The sequence below is a fragment of the Muntiacus reevesi genome, chromosome 6 (assembly GCF_963930625.1).
Source record: "Muntiacus reevesi chromosome 6, mMunRee1.1, whole genome shotgun sequence".
Taxonomy (NCBI): domain Eukaryota; kingdom Metazoa; phylum Chordata; class Mammalia; order Artiodactyla; family Cervidae; genus Muntiacus; species Muntiacus reevesi.
In genome coordinates, this window is record NC_089254.1 from 78,204,025 (window position 1) to 78,218,752 (window position 14,728).

Genomic DNA, 14,728 nt, shown 5'->3' on the forward strand with positions numbered 1-14,728 from the left:
AGCTGCTCCTCATGTCATCAAAGCCATCTCTTTGTTAAGAGTGAATGTCCCCAGAGATCATGCCAATACCATTTCCTCCTGGTATTCTCACAGTCAGAAATAATTTTAACATTTTGCAAGGGGTGCAAACATAACATTGTAATTCCTGAGTACATAAATAACCGCTCTATGTCCAAGATCCCAATTACAATTGCATCCTATCAATAATAACAGAAATCATGTAGTAAAAACAGGGGGTTCAGAAAATAAAAACTTAAAAGTAGTGCAGTGGGATGCCATAATTTCTCATCTCTCTCTAGAGGGTGTTTATGGATCAGTGCTATGCCATTTGCTATTGTTTTCCTTCTCCTGTTGTTTGTAGGAGATTTGAATTTGGTAAGCTAATTAGGGCTTGAAATGTGATTTAGTAGCTCCTTTGAGGAAAGGGAATTGCATGATTATCAGTGCATGGACCAGTAATTTCTGTGGATACACAGATGCCACCAGGGATGGTGGTCTTAGAGCCAAATAATCTTACCCAGCATCCACCGTGGCCCTGGCACCAAACTGGAGAAGTTTTCTCATCCAAGTTGTTCTGTGCCTTTGTGCTTCTAACAGCTCGTTCTGTTTTTAGCTTCATCAGTTTTAAAGTGAGAGTGTTTTAGAGTGATAAGACCCTTACTAAAGTTGCTTTCAACTTGACCCCTCAAGAGCATCCTCTCAATTCCATCTCCAATAAAGAATATGGTCACCCAGAAGCTGTGTGTGCTTAGCTGAGGACATCTCCATGTAGCAGCCAAGGCCACTGAAGTAGAGAAAACGTGACAAGTAGACTAGTTCTGAAGTAAAGACGGGGTTCAAAGATGTTCTTTCTTTGAATAGTGTTTTTTTATTTGCAGTTTGCTGGGTCACATAAGGGTCCTTCACAGTGGGGAGGAGGGGGAAGAATCAAAGCACTTTTAAAAAGTACAGATGCCAGAAGAGGTGCCTAAGTCCTTCTAAGAGGGTTAACTTTGGCTGGTGTCATTGAGTGAGGGAGATTGATGAGCAAAATCAAGAGTTAGGGGAGAGGGCGAGGAGGCACTTGTCAGACCTGAGACGTCTCCAGCTGTGGCCGCTGCAATGACACAGTCAGCGGATGGCCCTGTCCTTGCCCCAGCTTGGCTAGCCTGTGTTCAGGCTCCCGGGCTGTTGGAGTGGAAAGGAAAGGCATCTCCCCTCTAGCACCATTTCTAACTTACTGGCTGGGTCAAGTCCACCAGCGTGCCAGGGGACTTTGAAGAAAGTAACCCCCAGAGACATTATGGAGTGCCTTTGGGGGCATTTATCTTGATATATGTTGTTTTCTTTTAATCTGGGGAGGAGGCAGAAAAGGGTTTTTATCTTTTTTTCTGGGTCTAAGTGGCACCATGGCTGTAGCAGGTGAACCCGTGTATTTGATGGGGTCAGATGATGGAAATGAGTTGAAGTATTTCCATCGACTCAGTGGCTGTGAGTCTCACGTCACCATGTTAAGAGCAAGGGTAAGGCAAGGATTTATATTTCAGTCTGCTTGCTCCCTTATTGAAGGATAGTATCTAGCTTTATTTAATTTTATTTATTTTTTCTTTATAGAAGTATATTTGATTTGCAATGTTGTATTAGTTTCTGGTCTACAGCAAAGTGATTCGTGTGTGTGTGTGTGTGTGTGTGTGTTAGTCACTTAGTTGTGTCCAACTCTATGCGACCCCAAGGACCTTAGCCCACCAGGCTCTCCATCCATGGGATTTCCCAGGCAAGACTTTGGAGTGGGTTACTGTTTCCTTTATATATATGTATGTATATATTTAAAGATATATATATATTTCTTTCAATCTTCCTTTTAAAAATGTTTACCAAAAATCCACTTCCTTAGAGTATCTGGTGCGGGGAGAATGTGAGATTACTTGAGAAACTCTGATTTAAAGAAAGGAAACAGGGATTTTGTCACAGAAGTTCTCAGAACCTGAACATTTTTGCTTTTTCATTGTGAAAAAGCAAAAGGAGGTGCAGCCCTCCCAGCCTCCTATGACCAAGGGGATCTCAGGGGAGTAGATGGAAAATGCTGTTTTCAAAGAATAATGCAGGTGTGTGCATACGTACACACACCCACACAAAGGATCTTTTGTTTTATTTAAGTCATTGGGAGTTAAAAATAGGGAGGGATGGGAATATATACGTAATATATATTCCTTCATGTATATATTATATATATTTTTATATATGTTTTATTTTAATATTTTTAAATGTTTAATGAGTCATTTTAGATTTAACAAATAGGTTTGCATCCTCAGTTTGCTATTTTTATCATTTGCTTAATGGGGAAGAAAAGGATTTGTATGAATCCCACCCAGAAGTTCAAGATGTGATGAATGAAACATCCCTTGTCTCTAATGGATGTATTTCATACACCCTGCTTCATCACAGCAATAATTCTCTCGAGTGTGTCCTGGGGTTGGAAACAGAAATCCATCAGGTCTACAGAGCCCTCTAATGGCCTAAACCTTAACTGTAGCATGTGGACTCTGGAAATATGTGTATTTCCCAGAATCTTCTCTGGAAATAGCCATATCTTTGGATAGGGACTTGCCTGCCTGTCTAGACCACAAGGCTGATTTTGTTTTCCTGATTCTGTGTTTACAGAAGTGGACCTGCCACAGGACATACCCATCCCTCCCTATTTTTAACTCCCGGCGACTTAAGTAAAACAAGAGATCCTTTGTGTGTGTGTATGCGCGTAGGCGCACACCTGCATTATTCTTTGAAAACAACATTTTCCATCTAGTCCCCTGAGATCCCCTTGGTCATGGGAGGCTGGGAGGGCTGCATCTCCTTTTGCTTTTTCACAATGAAAAAGCAAAAAAGTTCAGGCTCTGAGAACTTCTGCGACAAAATCCCTGTTTCCTTTCTTTAAATCAGAGTTTCTCAAGTAATCTCTCATTCTCCCCCACCAGATCCTCTAAGGAAGTGGATTTTTAGTAAACATTTTTAAAAGGAAGATTGAAGAGGTCCCTGGAAACCAAATTGTGGCAAAAAAAATTTAAGATTTTAACAGGAGACCAAGACCAAAATAACACAATCATGTATACACATGTATATGTGTGTGTAAACAGATATGTGTATATAAGCACACACACACACTTATATATGTATGTGTATATATGTAGATATAAATGTGCTTCCCTGGTGGCTGAGTCATTAAAGAATCATCTGCAATGCAGGAGACCTGGGTTCTACCCCTGTGTTGGGAAGATCCCCTGGAGAAGGACATAGCAACCATTCCAGTATTCTTGCTGGAGAATCCCCATGGACAGAGGAGCCTGGCGGGCCACAGTTCATGGGGTCACAGAGAGTCGGACGCGACTGAGCAGCCAAGCACAGCACAGCACATATATATGTGTATACGTGATTGTGGTTTTTGGTCTTGATCTCCTATGAAAATCTTCCTGCTTTTCATACAGGTGGTCAGGGAGCTCTCCATATAAACAATCTGAGTCTCACGACGTGAGCGTGTCGGCAGCATCCTAGTGGCCAGTCTCTTGGGGTCCCCTGAGTGAAATGGCGTGCTGGCCAGCAGGAACAGTCTGCTCAGCAGCCGCCTTCTTGGAAGCAGGACTGGCCACCGAGTTTCAAGACAGCCTGGTGGTTTATGGGTCCCAGATTCCCGGGGCGTTTGGTGGACCCTCCCTGTGGAGTGAGGGTGGGACAGCGCTCCAAAGAGGGGAGATGGGGGCCATGCCCACGCAGACCCTAGTCCAGGGGTGTTCTGCTCGGAGGGCTTGCTGCTCCCCAGCACCAGTGTGTGCGTGCGTACCCAATCACTTCACAGGGTCACTTCTCTTTGTGACCCCATGGACTGTAGCCCAGCAGGCTCCTCTGTCCACAGGATTCCACAGGCAAGAATACTGGAATGGGTTGCCATGCCCTCCTCCAGGAGATCTTCCTGACCCAAGGACAGAACCCGAGTCTCCTGCATCTCCTGCATTGCAGGTGGACTCTTTACCACTGAGCCACAGGGAAGCCCCACCCGCCACATACACAACAGAGTATGACCTAAAAAGTTTCAAGGAAGGTGAAGAAGTGCAGGGACCCCTTGAGAGGCAGAGTTAGGGGAGCAGGGTTCCTTCTTGCTTATTTTCCTGTCAATTGGCAGTGAGGAAGAAAAGATGGCTTGTTTGAGGATTTTTTTCATAACAGATACCCCAACTATTTGCCCTAAATCTATTCTCAGCGTATTTTCTCTCTTTGATATAGCTTTCCCATTTACAAATCCAGAAGGATTATCTTCTGAACTTTCCAGCTTATTCCTCCAAGCCCTCCTGTCACCCTGCTGTGCTAAAAAGCAAGACATCAGCACAGCCTTTAAATTGAGTGACTGTTGGGATCAAGTCAGCGCTATTTATTTACTTTGCTACCTTTAGCTCTCTGTTCTCCAACCTGAGTCTGCATCTTATGTTTTAAGTTCATGAAATCTTCTTATCTTGCCTAGTAAATCAAATCGAAATAAATTTTTCAGCTTGCAAAATAGGTTTACAACATGGCCCCTTTTCACCTGTTCTGATGGGGCCAGCCTGAAATTATTTACACGTGCACCACTCACTTCCTGGGTATCTGTAATCTGCCTTAAATACCATGCTGGCTATGCTGTTCAATATAGCAGATTTCTGGACCAGCTGCTTCTTTCAGTTGATATTTATTTCAAAGTAAACACGTTAACATTCTTTGAGGACAAGGAATTAATAAGATGAAAATTGGAGAAAAAATTAGTGCCTTTCAATGCCAGAGTCAGTCAGTATGGGTTGAAATTTATTTCTTTACATATGGCGGTGCAGTAGTTGAAAAATCTAGCTTTATTCTACTTAATTGCCTTTGTACCTTAATGAGTTGTCCATCTGTGTATGGTTCTGTTTCTGGACTCTGTGGTTTTCCTTTGATCCTTTTACCTACCTTTGTGCCAGGACCACCCTATCTTGATGATTGTCTCTTTATGTTGTCTTGAAACCAAAGTGGGTTAGTCCTTCAACTTTGTTATTCTTTTTCAGAATTGTTGTGGCTATTCTAGGTTCTTTGAGTTTCCGTATGAATTTTAGAGTCACTTTGTAAGTTTTGACAAACTTCCAGGACATTGGATTTGATTTCTAGGGCTGTTGTCATAAAGCACCACAAATTGGGTGGCTTAAAACAACAGGCATTTATTCTCTTGCAGTTGTGAGGCTAGAAGTCCAAGATCGAAGTGTCAGCAGAGCCATATTCCCTCTAAAGGCACTGGAGGAGGGTTCTTAAATGCCTCTCTCATTTCTGGTGGTTGCTGGAAATCCTTGGTGTTCTTTGGTGGGTAGGCCCATCATCCCACTCTCTGTCTGTCATCACACTGCATTTTCCCCGTGTGTCTGTGTGCTCCGTGTCTGTGTATCCAAGATTTCCTCCTCTTATAAGGATGCCAGTCATTGAATTAAGGCCCATCCTGATCCAGTGTGACCTTATATTAATTTCATCACATCTGCAAAGACCCTATTGCCAAATAAGGTCACATTCAGAGGTTCCTGATGGATGTGAATTTTACAGGGGACTAAGAGGGCCCAGTATTCAACCCAGTACAAATAATTGGTTACTGCATTGATTCTATAGATCAATTTGGGGAGCACTGACATCTTAATATTCATTGGAATGACTGATCCTGAAGCTCCAGTACTTTGGCCACCTGATGCGAAGACCCAACTCAATAGAAAAGACCCTGATGCTGGGAAAGATTGAAGGCAGGAGGAGAAGGGGGTGACAGAGGATGAGATGATTGGGTAGAATCATAAACTCAATGGACATGAATTTGAGCAAGCTCCAGGAGATCATGAAGGACAGGGGAGCCTGCTGTGCTATAGTTCATGGGTTTGCAGAGAGCTGGACATGACTTAGGGAGTGACCAACAACAACAACATCTAAATAATATTGAATTGTCTGATCTGTAAATACAGTATAGGTGTCTATCTATATATATCTTTTTATGAAGATCTCTATTTTTGCCATGATTTGTTATGTTTAGTGTACAGGCATTTCACATCATTTGTTGTGTTTATCCCTAAGTATTTCATGTTTTTAGTGCCACTATAAATAGAATTTTAAAATTTTCAGTTTCTGGGTTTTTATACTGTTAAATATAAATATAACTGATTTTTATGTGTTGACGCTAACATGCAAAGTGTTGTTTGCAGTCTTGTTAAACTCAGTATTAGAGCCTTAGCCTTTTTGTAGAGTTCATTGGATTTTCTATATAGGCGATCATATCTTCTGTGAATAAAGATAGTATCAGTTCTTCCTTCATAATCTGCATGCTCTTTAATGTGAATTAGGTCAAACTGGGTCATAGTGTTGCCTATATCTTCTATAACCTTATTTATTTTCTGTTTGTTCTACTATTGAAAGTGGACTATTGAAAGTTCCTCTGCAAAATTATGCATTTTTCTATTTCATTTTGTTGTTTTCTTGGCTCTTGCTTCATAAATTTTGAAACCATAATTGAATGCACAAATGATTAGGAATTGGCTTCTTTTTATTTCAGGAAATGATCTTCTTTATTCCTGATTATACTCTTTGATTTGAAATCTACTTTGTTTGTTGTTAAATGTAACTATTCCAGCTTTCTTTTTGTTAGGTTAGTGTGTTTATCTTTTTCTCTCGTTTTACTTTTAATCTATTTGTGTGTACATATTTGAAGTTAGTTTCCTGTAGACAGTATCCAGTTGTCTTGATTCTTTAAATTCAGTCCGACAGTCTCTGTCTTTCATTATATTATTTAGAGCATTTTCATTCAAGGTGATTGTTCATATGGTGAAGTAAAATCTAGCACCTTGATCATTTTTTGTCCTGTTTTAGCCCTTCTGCTTCATTTAACTGCCTTATTTTGAATTAATTTATCATTTTTATTATTCTCTTATTTCTTTTGTTTATTAGCTATACTTAACTATTTTTTTATTTTAGTGGTTGCTTTAGGACATACATAAGTTGTAACAGTCTACCTTCAAACAGTAGTATACTATTTAGGGTATAGTATAAAAACCTCACAATAGTATATTTATATTTCTTCCTTTCTGATTTTTGTGCTATTTTGTCATCGAGTTTACTTTTTAATGTGAAGTAATTTCACATTACTTTGTTATTATTTTTGTTTAAGCAATCAATTACTTTTTAAGAAGATTTAAATAATAGCCAAAGTCATTATATACTTACCCACATACTCCTATTTCTGATCCTCTTCTTTTCTTTATGTGGATCTGTATTTCTATCTGGTATCATTTCTTCTGCCTAAAAAATGTTCTTTCATGCTAATTCTAATGCAGATCTGATGGTGATAAATTCTTTCTGCTTTTGCATGCCTGAAAAAACTCTTCATCTCATTTTTGTGTTTTAAAAATATTTTCAAGAGGCACAAAATTCTAGCTTATTCCTCTTAGTACTTCAAAGATATTGATTCACTATCTTTTTGCTTTCATTATTTCTGATGATAAATCTACTATTGCTTTTATGTCATTCCTTGTAAGTGACATGGCTTTTTTTCTGGCCACTTTTAAGAATTTCTCTTTAACACTAGTGTTGAGGAATTAGTTATGATGGGCTCAGATGTACTCCATGTGTCTCTCATCCTCTTTGGCTGGCGGCTGCACAAAGCTTGTACTTTTCATGAATGGCAGGAATCCGAAAAAAGCAAGTCAACCGTTCAAGCACATTTCTATCCTTTGCTTGCATTATGTTCTCTAACATCCTTTGGCCAAAGCATGACACGTGGTCACCCCCAAGTGACAGGATAAGGAAGTAAACTCCATCTATCATGAGGTCAAGGCAAAGCTCAGCATAAGGATTATGCTCAAATTATACACCTATATTGGAAGAAGTCCAGTAGCTTAATTGTAAACTTAAGAGGTCCCCAGCAAAAGCTGCTTCATGAAATATAGCAGAGAAGATTATTATCATTGGTAGTATTGGGTATCTTCCCTCACTGTGGTCTCCACACCTAATCTCCTTTCTTAGATACACATCCCAGGTCACCTCTTCCAGACTTTCAATGGTAAAACAGTAGTTGACATCAAGCTCCCAAAAAGCTTTAAGAATGTTGGGACCTCACTGGATCTACTCCAGGGGTGATGCAGGTGTAAGGAATGAGAAAAGAGTAATTCTCTTCTGTTATGTTAGGGGAAATTACATGTCACTGGGTTTTGACGTGTAGTGACAGCACTGAGTACTTCAGTGCTCCTTTTTAAAGGGATACTGCATAAACAGGCAACCCTTTTTTCACTCTTTTTGTAGCTCAATTAAATTACTATTTGATATGAGTGCCTTAAGGGATACATCTCAAGATGAAGGAAGCAAAACCAAATAGAAATCAAGCCTAAAGTAGCCAGTTACACCTTTTGAAGGCAGCCAAACTGGTATAGTGGATATTTAATGGCAGTGATTTTACATAGATCGACATTGTTACTAAAAGCAGTTAGTAGCAATATGGCTTCCATTTCCATTGAATATTTTCAAATACTATGTTTAGTGTATTTCTTGTATTTGTTGTTCATGGTAGTCTTTCTAAGTATTGTTACTCTCATTTTGTGCATGAAGAAATGGAGGCTCAAAGAAGCTGAATTAACTGCCCAGCAAGAGTAGCAAGTGGCAAAGTTGGGGTGCAATCCTAGATTTATTTCAAAGTCAAAGCATATCTCAGTATAGTCTAATGTTTTTTTCTTAACCCTTGATCTCTAAATTCCCATTTGAGCTTCCTTAAGGGGATCTGTTTGTCTCTTTGGGCACTGATGGGCATATTTATGTAGCTCAATTTTTATGGAGAACTTGCAGATATCAGGGGTCCCTAAGATGTGGAAGCAGGTCTCTGCAGCAGTCTGGAATAGCACTGGAGTCAACGGATAGTAGAAAACCTGGCTCAGTCCGTTCTACTCATCCCTGAGTGGGAAAATGATGCCATCTGGCCCTTGACTTTTTTTAAGGATTAGCAGTGCCCAAAAAATGTGCTTTGGGGGAAGATAGTTAAGTAATTCTTTAAAGACAACAAAGTGCATTAACGTGAGTTAATGTTCAGATGTATCAAGTTCATAGAGCAGTGCCTGGAGCATTCTAAGTGTAATGTGTGTTTGCAAAATCATAAAAGTATAATTTGTACCAATATACAATTGATGAAAAACAAAACTCCTGCAAATTTTTAATAGAGGCTGAGGGAATCAATTGATAGTTTTGTTGTAATTATTAAAGAGGGATCTCAGAAGAACTTTATCCTTGTTAATTCTAAAAGTCTATATGAAGAATAATCATGCTACTGAATAGATAACTCAAGACAATATGCAGGATGTATAAGCAGATTTCCTCCTACAGTGAATATGGATACCCTTAAAAAAAGTATTATCTGTAATGCCCTTATGGTTTTCATACATTCTAAATTTTTAAGTTTTATATCTATGATCAACATTAATTAAAACAACTCCTGTTTCTTAAATTTTTTTCTCCATACATCTCTATTTTTATATAATACTATATCCATTGTTGTGATCTCTCAATTTCTAGACAACGGATGGTCTATATTGAGGCTTATATCGAGTACCAAACACATGTAACTCGAATCATGTGAAAACTGACCTCAGTTCTCCCAGTGTGGTATAGTTTATGAGGGCTGACCATCCCTGTGTAACCCAAGCCTGGGTTAGACCAACTTCAAGCCCATGCTATATCCTGATCTCACAATAAATGTGTATTGGTGGTATAGTGGTGAGCATAGATGCCTTCTATAATAAATGAACTAACGTTAGTGTTCAGTATTATATATATTTTTTGCTATTATTATAGCAGGACTTTCATTCTCTATTTTGCTTGCTTTCTTTCTAATCTAAGAATGTTACTGGTGTAGGAGCTCATTTTTCAGTGAATACTGGGGTATATGTTTTCCTCTGTTTCATTCCCTCATGAATGCAGTTGAGGCAAACAATATTATGGATGAAGAATGGATCATATGATAACTGAGTCCTGGGATGGGGGAGAGGCAAGTGGGATGAGGTCACTATAGATACTGACACCTTCCTTTTTAAATCTTAGCTTCCCAGGGGGCATCACAGCAGTGAAATTACTGTAATGGTTCCAAGTCTTAGCTCATTTTATCTACTTGGTTCTCTGTAAATCTTGACTTGAGTTTTCTGAGCTGGCAGAGAAGGAGATTCCTTGAATTTTGGTGACTTTAGGATACATTTTTCAAAAATTCTACTTGTTGCCTGAACTTGGAACTAAACAAAGAATAAGGATTGGAGCCTGGGCCATGTACCTGAGCAACTTGGGTTATACTTAGCCAGAGTTGGCTATTTCCCCTCTCATCATATAAAACTCTGGAAACCCATGGATAAGCCAACTAAATGGTAAATTATCAAAGCATGTTTTGGGAATATCAGCTAAAATTAGAGGATTATGCATGGATTAGATCATGAAATCTGACCAGATTCAAGCTCATGCATATTTTATTTCAACAGAATGAAATCCCTGAGGTGAAGAAAGAAGAAACCTTGTTGGATCTGGACTTTGATCCTTTCAAGCCTGATGTGACCCCTGCAGGTTCTGCTGGAGTGACCCACTCACCCATGTCACAGGTATCAAGTGGGTTTTTTGATGGTTGGGGCTGATAGTTTATAACCTTTAGTAAAGCTCAGGAAGGCATTTCCCTGATCCCTCTCCCTTTCACATGACTATTTCTTTTCAATTGACAAACATATCCTAATGGGAAGGAAGGGTAGAAAGAGGACTTGATCAATGTCAGTTATTCTCAACCTCCCCTACTGTTAGCTTTCTGTATCCACAGAGCTGGGATAACACACATTCCAGTTTGCGGGAATCCTCCATCTCAGAGTTAGCCATAGTTCCACATTTGTACTCAGCAGTGTCCAGGCTTGGATGATACATTCTATGACTTCCCTCAGTAAGACTCTTCCTCTTGGCTTGGGGTTTAATCTTCTTACTGTTTTCTCTACTGTTTTTCCCCATACTTTGCAAATGAAGTCATCTGGCCATCACTGTGAGATTTTGTCCAAACAGGAATCTTCTTCAGTCCTGATAGTTCTGGACTTGATGCTAATACTGATGATGCCTATGTGGTCTTTGTTTTTAATTTATTTATTTTAATTGGAGTATAATTGCTTTACAAAGTTATGTTAATTTCTGCTATACAGCAGTGTGAATCACTATACATGTTCATACACCCCCTTCCTCCTAAACCTCCCCTCCGTGCCCACCCCACACCCCACCAGTCGGGTCATCACAGAGCACCAGTCTGAGCTCCCTGTGCTATAGAGTGGCTTCCCACTAGCTAGCTATTTCACACGTGGTAGTGTATACATGTCAGTGCTTCTTTCAGTTGGTCCCACCCACTGATGTTTACATGATCTTCATGATAATTTGATGCAGAGTTAGCTCTGCTTATCCATGCTTACCCATGTTCACAACTTCCCTCACTCTCAACATTCTTCCCATTTCAGTGGTTATTATGATCATCATGTCTATCAGAGGGATACTGGTAGTGGGTGCTGAAATGACCTGTGGGTAATTTCTCAGGAATATAGTTACTTTACAGTCATCTATGCTAATGGAAGGAAGTTAACTCAAAGTATTTGCTACCCAGAAATTGTTTATGTCAGTATTTTTGATGTGATTGGGGCCTCACATTTGAGTCTGGGAAAATCCAAGGATGCTAGAATATAATTCAGATTAATTAATCCAAGTGTAGTGCAAAACTCAGCTTAGATATTGAGACCCATCTCAACTTCTTGGTCTTGAGGCCTACTTGATACCTTACGGTAAACCACTGGGACACAGACAGCTAACTGTGACCTCCAGTAATTAAAGGTCTCGCTAATCCACACTTTGTTTGGATTTATACAAGCCTCCATGTTGTGATATTAAAACAATAAAAATCTGAGATGTCAATAAAGCCTGCGATTGAGTAGATTAGATGCTAGTCTGAAAGGTATTTAGAAAAAAAAATGGTTTTCTTAGATGAATGTTTCAGGAAGTTTTATTAAAATTCCCTTTTAGGATATTCATGACATGCCTTAGCATATTCAGTTTAGTTCAGTTGCTCAGTCGTGTCTGACTCTTTGCGAACTTATGGACTGCAGTACACCACGCCTTCCTGTTCATCACCAACTCCCGGAGCTTGCTCAGACTCACGTCCATTGAGTCGGTGATGCCATCCAACCATCTCATCCTCTGTCATCCCCTTCTCCTCCTGCCTTCAATCTTTCTCAGCATCAGGGTCTTTTTCAGTGAGTCAGTTCTTCACATCAGTTGGCTACAGCATCAGTCCTTCCAATGAATTTTCAGGACTGATTTCCTTTAGGAGTGACTGGTTTCATCTCCTTGTAGTACAAGGGACTCTCAACAGTCTTCTCCAACACCACAGTTCAAAAGCATCAATTCTTTGGTGCTCAGTTTTCTTTATAGTCCAACTCTCACATTCATACATGACTACTGGAAAAACCATAGTTTTGACTAGACAGACCTTTGTTGGCAAAGTAATGTCTCTGCTTTTTAATATGCTGTCTAGGTTGGTCAGAGCTTTTCTTCCAAGAATATTAAAGGCTCCAAAAAGTCCTGCACTTAAAAAAACAAAACAAAACAATTTAGATTTGTTTAGTTTCTCAAATTTGTTTGACCCCAGAAATCTGTTCCAATGAAACATTCTTAGTATACATGGGAGTGGTCCCTAAACCTCACTTTGGGAAATGCTAATGTGATCATTGTCAGCAAGTTTGAGGGTTCTATCTTGTTGATCAAGCAAAGTAAAACATGAATGTTTGTATAATTCAGAATATCTCCTTGGCAGAGCTTTCTCATTGGGTTAGACAGCCAGCAGAATTCAAAGGACTTCTGCCTTCTCCTCCAACACTCACTACGTTAGTGGCGGGAGTAAACTTTCCACAGTGGATGCTGTGATGATCAGGGGATGAGATGCCATTACCATTTCAGGCTGCAAGTTTGACTCAGGAGAGGAACCTGTTTTCTATCAAGTCATGGTTAAATGAATTCATGAATCACGGAATTTAAGACTAAGAGATTTTTTCAGAATTAAACAACAAAAAATGACCTGGGTTAAATATTCAGAGGTCTTAGTTTCTGGCAGAAATTCATTACTGGCATCAGGGCACGCTGTATGTGCCCCTCTACTCTTCCCTCGGGCTAGGTGATAAACTGCTCTGGCTTCCCAGTGGCCGTAATTGAGTCACCTCACTGCAGCATTGACCTGTGATCCAGCTCTAGTCACATCGCTCCTCCTTGGTGAAGAAGAAAAGTCAGGCTGAGATGAGAAAAAGCACAGAACTGTTAGATTCTGTTACCTTCTCTCTCTTTGACTTAACGTGGTCTCCCTTCCCCATCACCTGATCCTGTGTTTTAAATTGCTGTTCTTTCTGCTTGCGGAGCACCTCACCCTGTGATCTCTGCAGTGTCCACATGAATTAACATGTCCTTACATGATCATAAGGAGTGATAAACATGACGTTTCACATTGCTGCCTTCTTTCAGAGAAAATGCCTGTGCTTTCTGCATTATGCAGAGATGTAGGAGCTTTTAGGAGCTGTGATTCTTAAAGGGCTGTGAAACAAGAAAACATAAACCATCTAGAAAACCAGAAAATGCATGTAAGGTGCAGAGGGACTCTGTGTACCAATAACTGGCTTTCAAATTGTCTTGTCATTCTACAAGTGAGTGCTAATCCAGAGCCCGACCAGGCTGCCTAGAGCTGCAGGGGAGGGGGACATTAGAGGAGGCCCAGGCCCAAACCCCCTGAGGGGGGTTTCAGCTGGGACCACAGGGCCCGTCTTCTGTAGTACAGAATCCAAACCAGACATCTGTAATCCCATCTGGAAGCTGTCATATTTTTCACATGCAAGTTCCAGGCTCTCATGTTCTATTCACATTTAGAGATTCAAAACAAGCAAACAAACATGGATGTAGTCTAGTCACAAAGGCATGAACAGAAAAGGATGTGGCTTTAGCAATAATTCTCAGTCACAAAGAAATTAAGAAAGAGAGGTCTCCTCCACTGTCTACACACAGTGGAAGTCTTTTGAACCATCTGGATTTATTTCCTGGTATCAATAAGCTTCATAATTAAGATGCCAGGAATAAGTGTAATTCAGCCACATGTCTTAGGGAGCACTCTGCTAATTTGCATGATGGCCAATTAATTGAGCTGTGTGTTGTCTGACTCAACATATTGAAGAATTGCTTTTCTGGAGGTCATTTACCATCAGACAGGTCATCCTCTTTAATGTGATAGGGGGTTGGGGTAAAAGAAATAGCATTTGCAATGATTAGGATCTGCATTTCTCCAAAGATGTGATAAACTCTAATATCTGGACACCTTGTTTACTTCATTTTAATTGTGTGTGTGTGTGTGTGTGTGTGTATTAATGTAAGCCCATTCATCATGCTTTGGATATAGATTTCACTCACAGAGTGAAAAACAGATTGACTAGACCTATGCTATCCAATATGGTAGCCACTAGTCACATGTGGATATTTTCAATAATCTAAGTTAAATATAAGAATGTAAAATTTAAAATTTGGTTCTGTTAGACTTGCACATTTCAAGTCCCAATAGCACATGTGACTAGTGGCTGCCATATTGGACAGCATGGATATGGAACATTTCATCACCAAAGAAAATGCTATTGGCCAGTGCTGTACGAAATGTTGTTTATGATTC

At 39.8% G+C, this 14,728-nt stretch overlaps 1 protein-coding gene across 1 annotated transcript in view; it reads left to right on the forward strand.

Annotated features, from left to right (window-relative positions):
• Nucleotides 1-14,728, forward strand: part of AMPH (amphiphysin) — a 210,967-nt gene that overhangs the window by 152,774 nt on the left and 43,465 nt on the right. The window contains exon 12 of the mRNA XM_065939340.1: nt 10,500-10,616. Coding sequence (XP_065795412.1) covers nt 10,500-10,616 — 117 coding nt within the window. The remainder of the gene's footprint in view (nt 1-10,499; nt 10,617-14,728) is intronic.